Raw genomic sequence first — 17399 nt, forward strand, 5'->3', positions numbered from 1 at the left:
CTGGGTTGGACTCAATAGCTGTTCCACAGGCGTGGGAGGGAAGCTATAGCTGGAAGCAGGCTTAGCAGTGCCTTTTACTTGACTGTAATTGGGTATCATATTTGATACACAAATGAAGGTATTGCATGCAGAATGTTTATAAAGACACCACTTAACTTCTGCCTGCGCTACATTTGGCAGAATAGGCCTCGTCTCTTCAGCCGAAAAAGATGTGAGGGATTGTTTTGAGTCAGACACGATTCTGCTACTCCTTCACTGGGAAGCTGTCTGGTCTCACTGTGGGTAGCACAGAACTAACCCTCAGACAACAGATACAGCCTCTCACACATTTTGGCTCACCCCTGGGACCTGAAAAACTATGTCTAGCACAGCGTTACCAAAAGCGAGGTTCTACAAAGCTGTTAGCAGGAGTTTGAGCTCCTGTTTCCCCTTTCACAGAGAAGTCAACTGATCACTTTTCATCTACTTCAATCTTTGCTACTCTTTGAGAAGCTTGTGAGACAGCAGTGAGCTTCCATGCGTAGCTCTGCGTGCCAGGGATGCAGCAGCATCAGCACCCACCCAGCCACATGACCAGTAGAGCTTGTTTTGTAGCATGGCCACATGAAAAAGAAATAGAGCAACTTTGTTCTAAGCAGAGCAAAACAAGATTCATCAAGTTGGCAATTGCGCTGATTGGCCAGATCAACTGCTCGACTTGAATGGCAAGAACACTACCTCAAAACTCTGAAAGCTGCTTCTCTGAGCTTGCCATGATAGTTTCTCTTTACAGGGCCAGACACTCTATAGTATGAGCATATGCCCCAAACAATTGCCCAGAAATATCAGCATTCTGCATTAGGAGCCGAACCACAGAGCAACTTGCCATAGCACATACAAATGACCCTTCATGTATTGCCTATCAAACCAAGTTTGCCAAACTTAAATTAACCTCTGAACTGTAACTTTATTCCTCCAAAAATGAAATCACCGTTGCAGTGAAGGGTACTTAAATGACAAATGATTCAAACAAATCTCAAAATACACGTACTCCTTTTAGGTATGTCAAATAACAATGATTTTTTCCTGGACTCTAGGCAGATAATACGAGTCCATGAAGCTTACTGCTGCCAGCTGTATTAGCGTTTTGACTCTACGCTATTTACAAGTCAGCTTAGATGCCAAAGCAGGCTTTCAGGTCTCCAAAAGCCCCTCTTTCCCACGGCCCAAGGAGTGTTTCTCAGATGAAACATTTTATCACTCAAAATGCAACACATTGTAATGTGTTCCTGGAGTACTGGCCCACGCTCAGTGAACGAATTCTGTAAACATGTAACACAATATTTCTATTTAAAGGGAAAAAAAAGTATCCAAGGACCCCACAGCCCCAGCTGCAAAACGCAAGCCCTGGGATCAAGTACAGCTACTGATCAGCTCAGCCAGAACACCACCGGGAGATTCGGCTCAAGCATCCCCGAGCAGAGCAGTACCTTGTAAAAAGTAAACCCTGCACAGATTTAGGGTGTAGGACCTTGAGTTTGCAAAGAGTTAATGTGGGACAGACCCATCAGTAATGCAGCTCTCCAATGAGGTGGGTCAGAAGTTTCTCTGCCAAGGGAACAGACCCAAATAGTTAGCATACTTACATGTTTGGATGAGGTGGGCTGAACTCGTGCTTCTACTAGCAACTGGGCAGCATTAGACTTGTGCCTGAAAAGACAATTAAAAGAATGATCAAATCCACTTCTGAATATATTTTGCATTGCTCCATCACCATGATAACACACTCTGGTGCGGCTCCTGTCTGTCTCCTACTCCTTTGTAAAATCAAGCTATCCTGCGTAGGTCTCACTTTGGCTCCAGTCTGGTATATAGCTAAATATTTACTTTATGACAGATTATCACCCTTCAGGTATATGAAGCTGTCTGTCAGCAGCCTTAGAGTTAAACACGTCTTGCTTTTTGTGATTGCTATCACAGAGGAATCTCCAGTAAAAAAATCCACCAGCGAATTCAAGGATACAAAGCTGCACTGGAGGTATGACTAGGCTGTAATTCGATAATGCTACTTCATACCAAGACAGAAGTTTGAGGACCAGATCAACAGGAGAACAACTTGCAATGTCACTGTTGCAGAAGTAAGCCCTTCCCTGTACTCTCTCTTGTCTAAATCCTGCTAGTGAACCTGCAGAATCCCCCTGAGTGCCGTGTGGGAATCTCACCCTCCACACTCCCCAGAGAAAAGCTCTCACAGGATGCATAGCAACGAACAAACCAGTTACCAGAGATGCTGCAACAATATCCATACATGAGATGCGTTTGCCATATGTTCTCTGGATGAAGTTGTTGGCTAACGGGGCCAAAAATGGCACAGCAGAATGAGTCAGCCTGATGTGCTCTCTATTTTCAGACAATGTTCAGCTCTGAGCCAGTACTTTCTGGAGGGGCTGCCAGACAGCAGTGCCTCCTGACACACTTCCCGCATATATTTGGGCAGAGTCTGAACTCTCCTTTTGAAATCAGCTAGAGGACATCACTATGGCGTGACACTGCCCAAGCAACAAAGGGGCTACACGTAGCAGTTCTCTCACAGCATCTGCTGCTGTTCTCCAAACACTATTCGGCTTGGAAAAAAACATCACTTACATTCAGAAGGAACAACAACCTCCAAGCAAATGTATTAATAAGTTGTACATTCAGTGCTTCTTTATGATTTACAGATCATATGTTCAAAACAGGCCATATGTTATCTTTATATATGTATATTTTTAATAAATATAGATGCAGCACTCTCGGTCTGCTAGCTTGTTGTTTAAGCCCAGCGCATCAGCAGGGTTTCCACCATGTCACTAATTCCTTGGACTGAAAGACATTTGCTGACACTACCCTCTCCTTATTTACAAATTCTTTGCAGGCAGTACAGCCTCAGCAAACAGCATTTCTCCTCTGCTCCCTGACATGCCTGTGTGGCCTGCTTGTCAAAATACACTACAGGACACCCTAAGCATTCTTGTAGAGAGAGGGAAAAGCACAAAGCACAGGATAAATAAGGTTACTTACACTTACCTTTCCAAAATCTCTGAGATTTGCCAGTGGAAACTAACTAACACAAGCTTTGCAACAGCATGGGATACCTAGGTGAAAAAAACAAAAAGCGAGGCATATTTTGAGAACACACTTCTGCTTAAGGCCACAATTTTCTTATAAGACCAACAAATTGTGCAAACCCAGCAAAACGGTGATATTCAATTCCCATTAAACTACTAGATGTAATTTTCACAGACAGCATACCTGTGGTATACAACTCACACACCGAACCACAACAGCACCGCAAGAAAGGGACCAAGAAATGGCAGGACCAGCCAAACAACTGCTGGGAGCTCAACACGCAGCCCTGGCTGCAGCCACTCCTCAACAGCACCAGGCCAGCCTGGGATCAGGGCTCTCGCTCAGCACAGCACAGCTGACACTGCTCACAGAGCTGGAGGAGCAGCAACAAGCTGCAAGCACGCACATGCTGTGATAGCAACAAGAAGGGGAAAAAAGTTCTCTCTCTCTACATAATTTTTTTCCCCAAACTTTCACTGTAGAAAATGTTGTTATACACTAGAATGGATTAGGAAGATGGAAACTTACTCTGGTAGGGTCTATTTCCATGCAGACTTGGTTGCATTACACGGGCTCCCGGCAAGCATTAGCACAGACTGTGCTAGCCAGAAGTGCCTGAGCACATTCTAGAATACTGCAGCACGACATTTGAAGCCATGTTACAAGGATACAAGTGAATAAGTTCTCCTTTAGTTCTATGTATTAGTTTATTTCAGAAGAAAATCGGCCTTTGGACCCTTTATGCCCCATTGATGCTCATGGAGCTCTGCCTCCCCTGCTCTAAGAAAAGCTGTCACCACAGCATCCGTCTGCTGCACATACAGAAAACACCACTTCTTCTGTCCCAGCTGCAGGAAGAGATTTTTTTTTTTTTTGACAAGCTGTCAGTCCCAATCACCAGCTGAGAAGCCATAAGCCATCTTGAATCCTGCTGCAGGTGAATCATGGAATCTGACGTGCTGGTAACACAGCCACGCAATGACTCCTGCACAGCCCCGGAAGGAAAACAAGCTGTGCTAGCTCCTACAAAACAGGCTCTGCTCACCTACTGCAACGTATCCATTACCCTTCTGAAACCAACCCACCGAAGAGGTGCAGTTTCACAACACAACTGACCTATTCCTGCCATCAGATATGGCCCCGACCCTGCACTGGCATCTGTCAATGTCAGAAGGTTGGAGGGGGAGAGTCCTGTGGAGGCAGCCGGGTGCTGCTGTGAGGAGGGCAGGGCAGCCGGGCACCTTTCTGAAGCCAACTGGCTAGCTCTGCTCAGTGGGAAGCATCAGCAGTGTGGTCTCTACAAGACTGGCTTCCTGCAAATGCAAAGCACATGCTAATGAATCACTCTCTAATAGTAACTAAATTATGTCCCAGTAGCAGTAAGAACAACCATCCTGTCAAAAGCAAACAAACAAGAACACCAGTCTTAAATGGGAAGTTCACCTGCAACACATGAAAATGAGTATTTTTCAGTTGTGTTTTCACAGCCTGAGGTATATCATCACAACTGCATGAACAATGCATAGAGCTGCTCGTTCCCAAAGATGAGCTAATTAACAAGTCCCTCTATGAATGTGAAATTATAAATACAAATACTAGCATTCAGTCCCTACATGTAACAAACTAGCCTAACAATGAAATGTTTTTGAGTCAAATTGTTCAGCAAGATGCAGAATTAATGTTCTAGAAGGATACCAGGTTAACAGATACAGAGACTGTCTACCTGGGAAGAAATCCTAAATCGAGGGTGAGGACTCTGCAAGGCTATTTCTTTTTGTTCTAGAGCACATTTCAGGGAAGTCCTATCACACAGAAATTCCCTTCTGGCCCTGCCTGGGAACCCAACTCCTCCCAGCAGCCAGTGTCTGCTCCCCAACCGTGTATTCGTTCGTTCTTGTTAGGGGACAAAGAATAAAGCTGTGACCATTCTGAATTTGCGCTACCTACAAGCCCTGACTGGACCAGCTGTAATGCTCATTTTGTTATTTGCATCATAAAAGCACCCAAGAATAAAAGTCATGTTCATGATGGGAGTCCTGATTCACAAAAGCCCCGACACACAGGATTTTGATACTATCCATCTGGAGCACATGAGATCCTGCAAACAATAAGTCCCAGAGCCAGTTAGTTTGGCATGGAAGAACTTATTCTTACATACTAAGGACAGATAACATTCAAACTGTGAGAAAGAGAGATGAAAGAGGAACAGGTAACACACGAGGCTGGGCCCTGCCTGCTGATTATGGCAGGCGGAGCCTCACCACAAGACAGCCTATGTCTGCTCACCAACAAGGCTGGTAATTCAGATTGCAGATGTGGAAACCACTGGGGGCCAACACTACTGAGAGACTGAAGAAAACAAGCGTAAGAAAAGTAAGTTTTTAACAGTAAAGCATTTCCTGGACAGTCAGAAGTTTTATATAATGAAAGACCTCAAACTTATAAAACATTTCAGAAAAAGCTGTGATTCAGGCCCCTATTAGCAACCGGGTGACACAAGAGCTTTACGTTATCCAAGAACAATCATGCCTCATCTCAGACACAAAACAAATTGAAAAGTTATCTTTGAAAAACTGTCACTTTGTTTACACTTCTCTGTTCTCTTTTCAGGAGACACAAAAGAGCTGTGGGATGGCCCACTCAGTGTTCTGCTGGCAGCAGGCCATTACAGAAAAATACTTCTATGGACCACAGCGTAGAAGGGAACGCATTCTAGATGCTGCACTTCTATTTTAGTTTTCATTGGCAATAGTAGAGTGGTGCCAATGCTTCTACATAACTTTAGTACTCCAGAAAATTTTGAAATCTGAAAGCAGTAACCATGCTGATTTTATTTAGAATCATGTAATCATATAACCTTCCACATTCACAAAGACCTTCAAGATCATCAAGTCCCATCACTGCCCCACATCCCCTAGTGCCACATCCACACGTCTCTTAAGCACCTCCTGCCATGAGGACTCCATCACTTCCCTGGGCAGCCCGTTCCAATGCCTGACCACAATTTCCATGAGGAGAAAATATCCTTCCCTCATTCTGCATTTCCCCATCTTCTTGCTATTAGCTTAAAGATCACACATCAGTTCGGACAAAAGCTGAACTTGGAGAAAATTCAAGACCAGGCTTCTTTCTCTGCAATCAGGATGAGTAGAAATTTGAAACTGAGACAGGCTGGGCAGCACATCATCCAGCTTCACCTTCCAAGAGGAACGTGGTCACCTCAGAAGCCTTTTCCAAACCTCCATCAGCTTAACTCTGTCATCCTAACGACAGAGGACAGCTGATTTTCAGAAATGGGCCAAACGTGACCAACGCTCATGTTTAGTGCTGCACTGGAAAAGCAGCGCCGTGTCAGTAAAGGTAGGAAGAGTGCCAAGAGGAAGCCGCTCTGCCTTAAGGGGAAGTCTTCAAGGGTTATAAAAGAAGTCAGAAAAAATTTACTTTGTGCTGGATAAAATTAGATTCTGAAAGTAGAACAAAGAAGAAACATCATCACATTAAACTCGACCACTTGGTTTTTTTTGAAGAAGAGAACACAGAGATTTTTCTGTCTCAAGGTTAATCTCCTGGGGTCTCCTCTCTCCAAGATAAGCAAAATTCTCACGCTTCGGAAGTATGAGAAACAGTGCGGCAGTCCTGGACAAGACAACATCAAAAGGATTTGCAAAGAAGCTCTCTAGGTACCTCGCTGGGTTTGGAAAGCACAAAGACAACTATGCCTCAACTTGCTTCCCTGATAAGCTATGTTATTTGAAGAGCTGAAGTTTCATCATCTCTCTACAGAAGAAAATCATTTCAACCACGCCACTTTGACAGTCGCTCATTCAGACAGAAATGTTTCCTAAAAGCTAAAAAAACACTGTCTTTTGTAGAGCTTATATTCTACAGAAACCGCTCATGCATATTGATGTAGCATGCATATCTCATGAGCTCATTTCACTTTTCTCCAAGGAACGGCCTATTTTTTTGGAGATCTGTTTCAATCCACGCTTTTGCAGAGATCTGGTATCGGGAACTTTAAAACAAAAATTCTCACATGATTCTCACAGAGAGTCATGTCAGAACGAGTTGGTGGTATGATGATCTGCTGGAGCTGACACCCCCTGGCTTTGCATCAAGCTGACAGCTCACATTAAACCAGGGCTGCACTGAAATGCCTGGCTGTGATGAACACTACCCTGGCATAAAGAAACGCTATTTCTATTTCTCGTGTTTCCCCTTGCCAAAGGATTTCATACAAATACAGCTCAGCAAATAGGATTAATCTTGAGAAGCATTTCTTCTAATCCAGAAATACAGTTTTCTGCTAGGTCTACAAGAAAAGGAAGAAACTATGAAAACATTAGTTTTTGTGTTGCATCAGAACTTCTAAACACATTCAAGTCTTTAGAACAGCGAGAACAGAGCAAGAGCTTCTGAAATTGTTGCTGCTGGTGAGCAGTGATAGGAGAAATAGAAGAAACTCAACTGAGCTGACGGGGAGAACAGAAACACCAGAAAGAAACTGTACTTTGAATGGAATAATATTGTTGAAAAAAAATACCTTCACACACAATTCACTTCATGATACTGAAGTAAAGAAAGTGATCCACAAAATGGAAAAGATACTATTTTACACTCATCCCTCGTGTGGAAAGTAGATCTGACTCCTTCCATGCCCTGCTGGAAAAAAACATTTGACAGCCTTGTTTTTATTGGAGGATTTCCTCAGAAAATTGCAGAACTATTAGGAATCAAGAAGAAACAAAAAGGGCCAACCAAAAAGCTCTCTTTTGGACCGCATTTTCCTCTTCGCTTTATCTATTGCTCTTTTAAGCAGGCTTCCAACATGCAATCCTGCTAGGAAAGTCCCAAGGCTGCAGGGGCTTGGGCCGCCACAGCCACCAGCTGCTGTAAGCACCTGACGTGTTCAAAGGCTGGTAGCAAAGTCCCTTCTATCCACCACAGGTTTCTGGCATTAGAACACTGTTTTCAAAATACAACTCAAATTAATACACAGGAAAAAAAGACAGAGTTACAACAAAAGAATCACATACCCTGCCCAAAGTTTTGTGTGTTCAGTCATGCTTAAAAAACATGAGAAAGCATCGTTTCTCTTTAAATATCACTCACAGCATTGCTTAGAATTTGTCTGACATCTCAGTCTCTCTGCTGACCGCAGACTGCAGGCTGCCCTGGTGAAAGAGATGCAGTTTGAAGCCCCTGGCAGCACGGTGCCACAGAGCTGTCCCAACACACAGCAGCGCACAGCCCTGCTTCACTGCGGGTCTGAGGCTGCACTGTCACTCACCCTCAGGCACGCAGAGACCTGGCGACAGCCCACACCATTAGAATCATATTTAGGAGGCAGAGAGCAGTTTGGGAATGACAAATACCACCAGTGTTACTGCATAAGGTTCACAACGCTGTCAGTGCATGAGATACTGAAGAGAGGACATCTCGGGTTAAACTCCAAGTGCTGCTCTGCAATTACACGTGGCTCTAATCCATCCATTCTCCTATGGAGGATAGTGGGAATTTCAGCTGCCAGCAAACGAGATCAGTAGGACTCAGCTAAGAAATCTCAACATACGTATTTCTCAAGCTGTTAGGTTATTTTTCCCAGGGAGATTCAGAAATAAATTAAAAAAAAGACTTAAGCAAGACAGCACGCCAGAAGGCATTATTACAAAATAGCTACAAAATTTCTTTGAAAGATTTAGAGTGAAGGAAATGTAGCAAGAAAGCTGTAAGACTGCACGTGGGGCTCAGATTGACACAAGACTCCCAGCTGCACTCACTGCAGTCTCTTTCCAGGCAAAGCCCCAGCGACGTGCCACAGTGCGCACTCACCTTGGCCCTTGTCTGGGGGCTTCCCACCTAAATACAGGAGTGGAAAATCCTTTCTGGCTACACAGAGGACACACAAGTAATAAATAACCTGAATCCACACGAGCTTGAGGAGTGACTGAGGGCACGGCCCATGGGGCAGCTAACACGAGCTGTAATGCGTTGGTGTGTGCACATGGACGCAGCAGCACACGTGTGCTGAGAACACGGCGGGGTAACCGGAGTAAGCCTGGTTGGGCCTCGGGTAACACAGTCCTCTACGTGACAATCCTAGCTTCCAAGGGCATTTCTTTTCTTTTGCTGTAAGATGCAGAAGAGGAACATCTGCTTTGTAAAACAGCTTCATGGTACGCAAACTGGCTCATTTCTACAGTGCCATCTGTAATAGCCACAGCACACAGATTTGGCAATGAACTTTGCTGCATTGTGCCACTCCTTGCAATCACGTTGTCCAGCTGTAAGATTGCAACATGAAGTAGTTACTGAAAGATTGTTTAGACATACTTAGAGACTCGAGCCTTGCCTCCATCTCCCACCAAGATCAGACTCTCCAGCAGCTGTGTGGAGCTCTCCTGCTCCCTGCAGCGCCATGCAGGCTGTAAGACGCACTTTACACGTGAATCACAAAGAAACGTGAGGGCAATGATCACCCTCTGTGCTTGTGGCTCATTTTTCCAATCAAGTTGAGAATTTTGGCAGTCCTGGGTAACACAGAACAAAACTAATTTCTCTTCTGCATGAAGATGTGACAGCTCCAGGCCCTGCAGCCTCCCTTATCTTGCCAACCAGAAACCTAAGAAAACTTACTGTGCTTTTAAAAAAACTGCTTGGGAGTGAAAATAAAGTACACACTGAGGACAGTTACTAACATCTTCACATCCTCTTGATGTTTACTACATTACTGAAACACAGGCGTTGTGAATCTGACAGGTAGCAACACAGCTTTTGTACAGCACAACTTCCAGGATCTTTCTGGGAGCAGAAAGTGGCAGAGAAGACAGAAACACTTCTCAGCCGTGTGTTCCTGAGGGTTACAACTTCAGATGGGAAGCCACGCATAACATTCTCTCGATATCAAAACACAGCACAGGCAGAAGCCCAGCTAATCTAGGCCGTACTGGTACTCAGATGTAGCTCGTTATCACTGCCACACACCACCCCGTGGCTTTTGTGGAGAAGTCACATTTGCCTGCCTGGATCCTCTACTTACAGTATTGAAATACTGACTAAGTTTTCTACTAATACATATTAATATTTATCAATTTTGGTCAACCTCACATATCCTTAGGTTCTTATGGGCATTAACTGAACGTGTATTTTTCAAAAATCTGTTCCTATGAGCATGCATTTGAATATCTCAGGGAGCTTTAATACATCTCGTGTACTGAGGTAAGGCTAAGTCCCTTGTGATTGCCATTTTACATTGCATATTAAGTTCCATTAAGTCATTATGGTGTCAAAAATGACAACTACGCAACATCAGAGGTTGTCTCAGATGAGCAGCCCGCACAACACACGCGGTTCTGGTTCACACCGTGACACGGGAGGCAGAAATTACTCATCTGACATCTTGCTCTTCCCAGACTTTTTGCAATTGCATCACGCAGGCGTTCACAGAGTGCCAGCTCCTCTGGGTAGAGCTGCTCGTACCGGCTGCCAATCTGCATGCACATGACTCTGGCTCTGCTAAAGATGGTATTTGAGAGGGATCGCTGCCAGCATTCACCAAGCAGCTCTACAAACTAACTGTTCGGTGTCAGCACAACCCGAGTGCACGGAAGAGTTTGAAAGGGCTGTGTTTTTTATGAGCAAATGTTAATTTGGTTGTATTAAAAAAAATACAACATCATTAAGGTGAGCAAGAACATGTGGAAAAGCAAGTTTAATGCTGAAAGATCAGCAGTGATAGCACGGATTAATAGATCCAGTACTGCGTCATGACATGGAATACTTTTTTCTATCAGTTTTATTCTTTAGAGGACAGGGTTCAGACAAATGCATCAGAAGTGTTTATTTCAAGAATTAAGGGAAATAAGCTTTTACTGTCTGATAAATACTAACAGATTATCCACACTAATTAACTGAGAATGTTAAGTTCCTCTATTTTACAGTTCCTTCGGTTTTAGTGGAAAGATGACATCAGTATCAACTGCCTGTAAAACAACACTACTCTCTTTCAACGAGCAAAGATATCTTATCCTCCTCGTGACTGACCATCAACTTCTAAAAGCTCCTGAAGTCAAAGTAACATTTTTTCATAAACTGCAATACCAGTTTATTACCAGTTTAGTGCTTTATCTGGTGGTTTAGATGACTGCTGTGAAGGAGTCGGTAGAAAAAACCCAGAAAGATTCATTTCATCACCAAAATGGAGGAACTACTTCCAGTTATTTGGAACATCACAGAAATTCCAGACTTGTTCAAAGACTCTTAGCAGAGCCAGGGAGTGTCATTCACCAACAAAAACAATATGACATCATCACACACTTAATTGCTCACCAGCGATGGTGTCAACTTTGTTTGTACAACAGTTGGGTATTGTATCATTTCTGTGCATCTTCTGATTCTGCCACTTAACAACCCATAATCACTTTATGGGGATTTGGCACAATTGTCTTGAAAATAAGGTTACTACTATCCAAAGTTAAGTTTTATTTTTTGAAAGATACTGGATTTTATAAAGATATCTGCTTGTTAAAAAGGACTGCTACAAATTCCTTTGCTGGTCTGCAGGCAGTAGATGCTGCTCTGCTTTCAAAAGCACTGTCCTTAACCAGTGCTGATTGCTGGATTAACCGACCCTGTGGGGAACTGATGCAGGCCTTCCTGCTTTCAGTCATAGGCTTTGGGTCAGAGAATCAGTTTTGGATAACATTAGTTTGAGACTTCTTCAAGCATGGTTCAGCAGATATCCCATCCTAATTCGCTCAGGTTATTAATTGAATCTCCCACAAACAGACCTGATTCAACAGCACTCCCCAAGGAGAGAACATTTTCTCTCTTTTCCCTGGAAGCGAGGATCTACTCACAGTTCTCCCTAAACCCAACCTGAGAAGAGATTTTTAAACATATACAAAGTATTCACAATTGAGCTGCCAATGCCACAGTTGTTCAACTGTCTGTTAAGCTTCATTAGAAGCAAGAACAAGTTCTGCTGTAATGCACAAGGAGTGAAAAAAAGGTAGCCAAGAGGGTTTCCAAGGAAGAACACCCTTTAGCTCTACGCTTTAAGAAAACAAGAGTTTCACAGAGCCAATTTAAACCAGCTGAACAAAGGAATTTAAAAAAAATCTGAGGGTTAACGAGCAGAGTAAATGAAATACTTCTTAGTTGTTAGCTAATAACAGTAGAGATTGCATGTATGAACTCTGAATACCTGTTTTTGGTCTTAGAGCACAGACAAAATGCCATGGAAGAAACACACAAGTCCCTTCAATTTAACCTTCAGAGCATGAATCACCTAATGGCAGAATATAACAGCAGAACATTCAAGCATGGCTCTGAGCTCATTCACGGTATTCATTTGTTTCTTTGCTTTAGGGAATTGTATTAGTCTAAACATTTCTTGGGATAACAAGTTGTTCCAATTCCATGAAACAAATTTGCCTTCAACACTGTTCCTTCCAGAGAAGTCTTTAATTTACCTTTTTCTTTCCCTGTCAGGGGTGAGCACTCTGTCATAAGTACAAGCTAATGCTGAAAAGCAGTACATAACCACTAGACACAATGTGCAACCCAGGAAACAAAAGGAGACAAAAATCAGCACAGTGAAGTAAGGTTCTCCAGAAGAACAATCACAAATACACAGAAAATCCCCAAGGTATCGTGAATGATAGTATTCAAAAAGAAAGTTTTTAATGCTTAAGAAAATTACAGGAAAAAAGTTAATATAGTTCTGACAAAAAAAAAAAACCACCAAAACCAAACCAGCCCCTATTTATGTATCTCCATTAAGAAAATAACGATTACAAAGAGAGCCTATTCCATCCAATTTCCTTCTTCTCTATGCTTGTTAATGTAACCCAAATTCTTTCCCCTCCAGCTTGTTTAAGAAAACTAACAAAATCACAGGTTTCCTTAGGGAAGAGGGGGGAAGGAAGAAACAGTTGCTCAAGTATTGTAAAAAAAGATGTCAGGAAACCGAAAGCACATGCTACAGATACACAGCAGATTTCCAAGTTAAGAAATGTGCAATTCTTGCACCACCATTGCTAGAAAATGGTGTTAACGTGGCACTTACAGAGCTAAAGTAGCTTACAACATCAGTTTTCCAGGTTTCTACTCAGATTTATTTTTATCTTCTCATGCAGAAACCAAAAGCATAGCACTTCATTTGTAAGCAAATATGCAGGCATACTCTTGATGAAAATGGAATCTACAATGTTTTCTCCTTGGGTTCAGAAGAAACAGATTTGGGACCAGAATCAATCTAGCAGGTTGCTATTATCTGGTAAACTATACTCTTTGCTGTTCTATCATCAGTGACATCTCCAGAATTCTTGGGAAAAAAAAATAAAAAAGATTTTAACTTTGAAAGCCTGATTTTACTGACTAAATACTGCTTTTGTTAATTTAATTCATGAGAACAAGATGGCAGGCGTCATCTTTCTGAAGGGTGCTTCACCTGAAGGCAAACAGTGAGAAGGAGCATAAAAGCATTTCTAAATTATTACTTAATTGCTGAGAACCAAGAGCAACTGGCAGCTGGCTCAGAAGTACTAACCAGCTACTCTCATTTGTTCTTTCCTTTTGCCTCCCACCCTGCAGGAAACAGCCAGCATTCAAAGCTTGAAACACACATTCTGAAGAAATCAGTCCAGAGTTTGACAGCTAAGAGAGTAAAACATCTCACTTCACAGTGAGACTATAGGCTTTAGTCTTCAGGCTTTACATTTACACTATTTCTATAAGAATCTGGTGTGCAATTAAGAATCAAGATCTTTCTCTCTCTGATCAACATAGGTTCAGATCTAATTAACACGAACCAAAATTCATCCCACGTGGTTTTCATGTGCTGTAGTTACCTCTGTCCCGCTTTCAGGAGTTGCTCCAGAGAACAATCTGTACTAGACCTGCTACGAGGTCAGCACATCGCTAATTTCAGCCAAGTGCCATCATCTTGCAGCTTAGGAAACTCAGTTTCCCTCTGACCAGCACTTGGACCAAAGCAGACTGACGAGGCAGAAAGGGAACTTCCTCCTCTTCCTAGTATATACTAGTGTCATCACTTGCACAAAGAGAAGAAAAACTTCAGAGAGGTCTTATTGAACATAATGCCACGGAGCTGACTTGGAGTGAGTATCTTCTGCGATGAATTAGTCACTACAAGAGCTGGCAAGTTCATTGTACTTTAATTGCTTGTCACTGCAAAGTTAGGGTTAATACCTGACATGACAGCTAATCTGTCTTCTTTGAAAGTCTATGATTATTCTCTCAGAACCAACAAAGTAAGGTGTTTCCGTTAGAATTACAGAGTTTTAGAACATTTTCCTATCTGTCAGCTAGCTTCTCAAACACAGCTGAACCAATTTGTACCATCTATGATTTGACTTCTTTCTTCTCTATACATTCTCTTTGCACTGACGCAATGCAATGAGTTTTAACTCAGAATGCACATGAAGCTCAGCTCTGCAAAAAAAAAATGATGTAAGAAACAATATACAGTAAGAGAGATTTTCAGGCCCAAGAATCAGTACGCAGCAACTGTAAACCTTTGAGTCAGTTTTGAACAAGGGACCCACAGTAACATCCACCAAGCTCCCCATAACAGTAACATAGCCACAGCTTTTATTTCAAACTGCGTGTTTGGCATTTGCCTTTTCAATCACAGACTTACTTTGCAACTGTGTGAAGGCAGAAACCTTTCCTCACCTTTAACGTGGCAGCCAAGCTGGCCATGTGTTCATTCAGAGTGGTCTCCGACTCCTTGTAAGTCAGGCAGGTGAACTGATATTCCTCTGGATCAAAGGCATCTGCTCCCTGCTGCTCCACGTCGTTAGCTACCCCATCATAATAATCCTCAATATCCCCCGGATCCTCATCCTCTTCCTCCTCCTCGCAATTAGGGTCATAATCCTCTTCATTGCTGTCAGAGCCCTGGCTGTTCATGTCCACGGACATCTTAATGCCCTGACAAACTGCAGACCAGGAAAGCAATTGCAGCGTCTTGTTCTCCTCCACACTTTATCGTTCTTTTGATTTCATCTGAGCTCTGTCTCCTGAGGAGGGAAAAACAATTTTTTTCTGTTGCCTAAGAAATGGTAAGAGGCCACGTCAACATCATACAGGTGATCCAACAGACAGGAAAAGAGCAACCCAAGGCCAAAGAAGATTTTGCTGCACAGATCCTGGCTGGATCTGCTGCAACAACTGATGCACTTGCAAGGCCAGGGCTGCTCTGACAGGTGACGTCTAAAACCTCAAAGAGGGTGCTATTACATGGCTGCATCGCCGTCTATGAGGGTCCTGGGACTTCCATCATTTGGAAAGGGGCTCCATAACTTCCATCACATATCTTTTCAGAAATACATCTAGATTTACAACGTTATGTTTTTATCAACAACCTGCAGTAATGCAGAAAAGCATCATCTGCATTTTGTCAACAGAAAAAAAAACCACCTTAGCTATGATCACTGGAGCTAGGAGGGCAACTTGTGACACCCCGTACAAGTCCATATTGCTTCAGAAACAGAATTCAGTGGGACTTTGGAAAACACGACAGGCAAATATACTTTTCTTATGCACCCAATTTAACAGTCTTGAGGTTCTGCTTGACATGATGTGCCTTGGGCCTTACATCTGAATGGGGAAGTAAAGTAAGTGCTCTCACGTTATTACCTTCTCTACGTACTTACACATTAACTTCTGAAGGTAAAAACTGACACACTCAAGTGTTGCAGCTGCTGTTCAAGAGGAATGGGAACAACTAAGCTATTTGTTACAGTCCTCACCAGAATGGGAAAATTCACAAATTTGACTTTACTTATCTGAACTCCACCAGCAGAAGGTTTGTAACTCAAACAGCAAGAAGTGAAGTTCTGAGAGGGTCAGCAGATAGAGCACTTTTCAGCCTTAAATTATGGTCATCTCATAGTTAGTCACAATTTTCCATTTTACCAATTGATTTAGTTTCTATAGAGAATATATTAAATACAAAACAAAAACCAAAAAAACCCCAAACAATTAAAACACAACGCTGCAAACAAGTTTTTAAGTACAAAAATGTATACATAAAAGTTGTATTTTCTACAGGCAACATATGTTTGGTTTCTTATCTATATATATGTATATATATGGCATTTCATATCATTATGCTGTTAATTCTGATCCTTGCATATATACACCCACAGTTTCACAATTCGTAGCTGCCAGGGAAACCATAACAAAGCTTTGACACTTCTGACTTCAGAGTACAGGAAATATCTACCATAAGTTTTCATTACTTTTCCTCAACTCATTTGTCCTCTGGTTGCAATAAACTGAGCAGGCAGCACAAATAAACCACAGAGATGTGATGTACCTTCAGTCTGAGAAGCTGCAGTGATTTCAGCAGACACAAACCTCCTCCAGTGAGAGAGGCTGTAGGCCAGGAGCTAATTATATTATCCCAAGAATTCTGGTTTCCAATTCCTTTGCCTCTTGATTTCTGAGCTATTCACAACATAACACACAGATAATTTATATCACTGCCTCCTGCAGAAGTCCAAAGGAGCAAAGGCACTGTCTCTCCATATTAGAAGGCTACAGATGTGAAATCTCATTTTGCAGACACAAGACAAACCTGTATTGTCCCTCTGTCCATCCTGCTTAGAGTTCACAGTTCAATTCTGGGTTTAACCTGCATCAACACAGACCTCTTGCATAAAAGATGTAACGGATCTTTACTGTTAAATCCCATGTTAAAAGAGTTACTCATTTGAGAACCTAAAACCACTCTACTACAGAGATAACCATAGCTAAATGCGTGACAGCTCTGTTCAGCAAACCTCAGAGCATCACAAAGTCCAAGCACATTTCTCCAGTCAGAAAAGTTCTCAGTCTTGATCAGATCATCTCACACTTCAGAGACAGAAGAAAACCACATTTAACTCACTGCCCTCATTACACTGCAATACATCTCAGAGCAACAAGGTGCCTAGGTAAAGCATGGGGCCCACAAGTACCTGAGCAGTTACACACCAGTCCCAGGGGGCAGGTGCAAGCAGAGCCCTTTCTCTGTGCCGCCAACGTTTACTTGAACAAACGGAGGAACTGTTTGCACGGGCAAATCAGACACGTCATGCAGAAAACAGCCTGCAGGCTGGACGTCTTCTGTGAGCCCTGTCACAACATTCTGGGAAAGAGTTCACTTCCAGCATAACTTACTGACAGACGGATGTGTGTGAATGACAGAAGAGGACTAAAGCTTGTGCAGAGAAAACAAAGGAAATAAAACAAGCAGCGTAACTCGCCTGTCTCGCATAACGCTCAGCCTAACGCCCTCA

The 17399-nt window shown here is 42.7% G+C and overlaps 1 protein-coding gene across 3 annotated transcripts in view; it reads right to left on the bottom strand.

Moving 5' to 3' along the window:
• ARIH2 (ariadne RBR E3 ubiquitin protein ligase 2) overlaps positions 1-17399 on the bottom strand; it is a 30988-nt gene that overhangs the window by 10941 nt on the left and 2648 nt on the right. For 2 of the 3 annotated variants that reach the window (XM_021409574.1, XM_021409573.1), the window contains exons 2-4: positions 14788-15134; positions 3046-3113; positions 1626-1689 (exon numbers count right to left, since the gene is read on the bottom strand). In XM_021409574.1, coding sequence (XP_021265249.1) covers positions 1626-1689; positions 3046-3113; positions 14788-15036 — 381 coding nt within the window. In that variant the 5' untranslated portion in view covers positions 15037-15134. Of the gene's footprint in view, positions 1-1625; positions 1690-3045; positions 3114-14787; positions 15135-15898; positions 16048-17399 lie in introns of all 3 variants that reach the window. The other variant, XM_021409575.1, reaches the window with a different exon arrangement.

The sequence above is a fragment of the Numida meleagris genome, chromosome 11 (genome assembly GCF_002078875.1).
Source record: "Numida meleagris isolate 19003 breed g44 Domestic line chromosome 11, NumMel1.0, whole genome shotgun sequence".
Taxonomy (NCBI): domain Eukaryota; kingdom Metazoa; phylum Chordata; class Aves; order Galliformes; family Numididae; genus Numida; species Numida meleagris.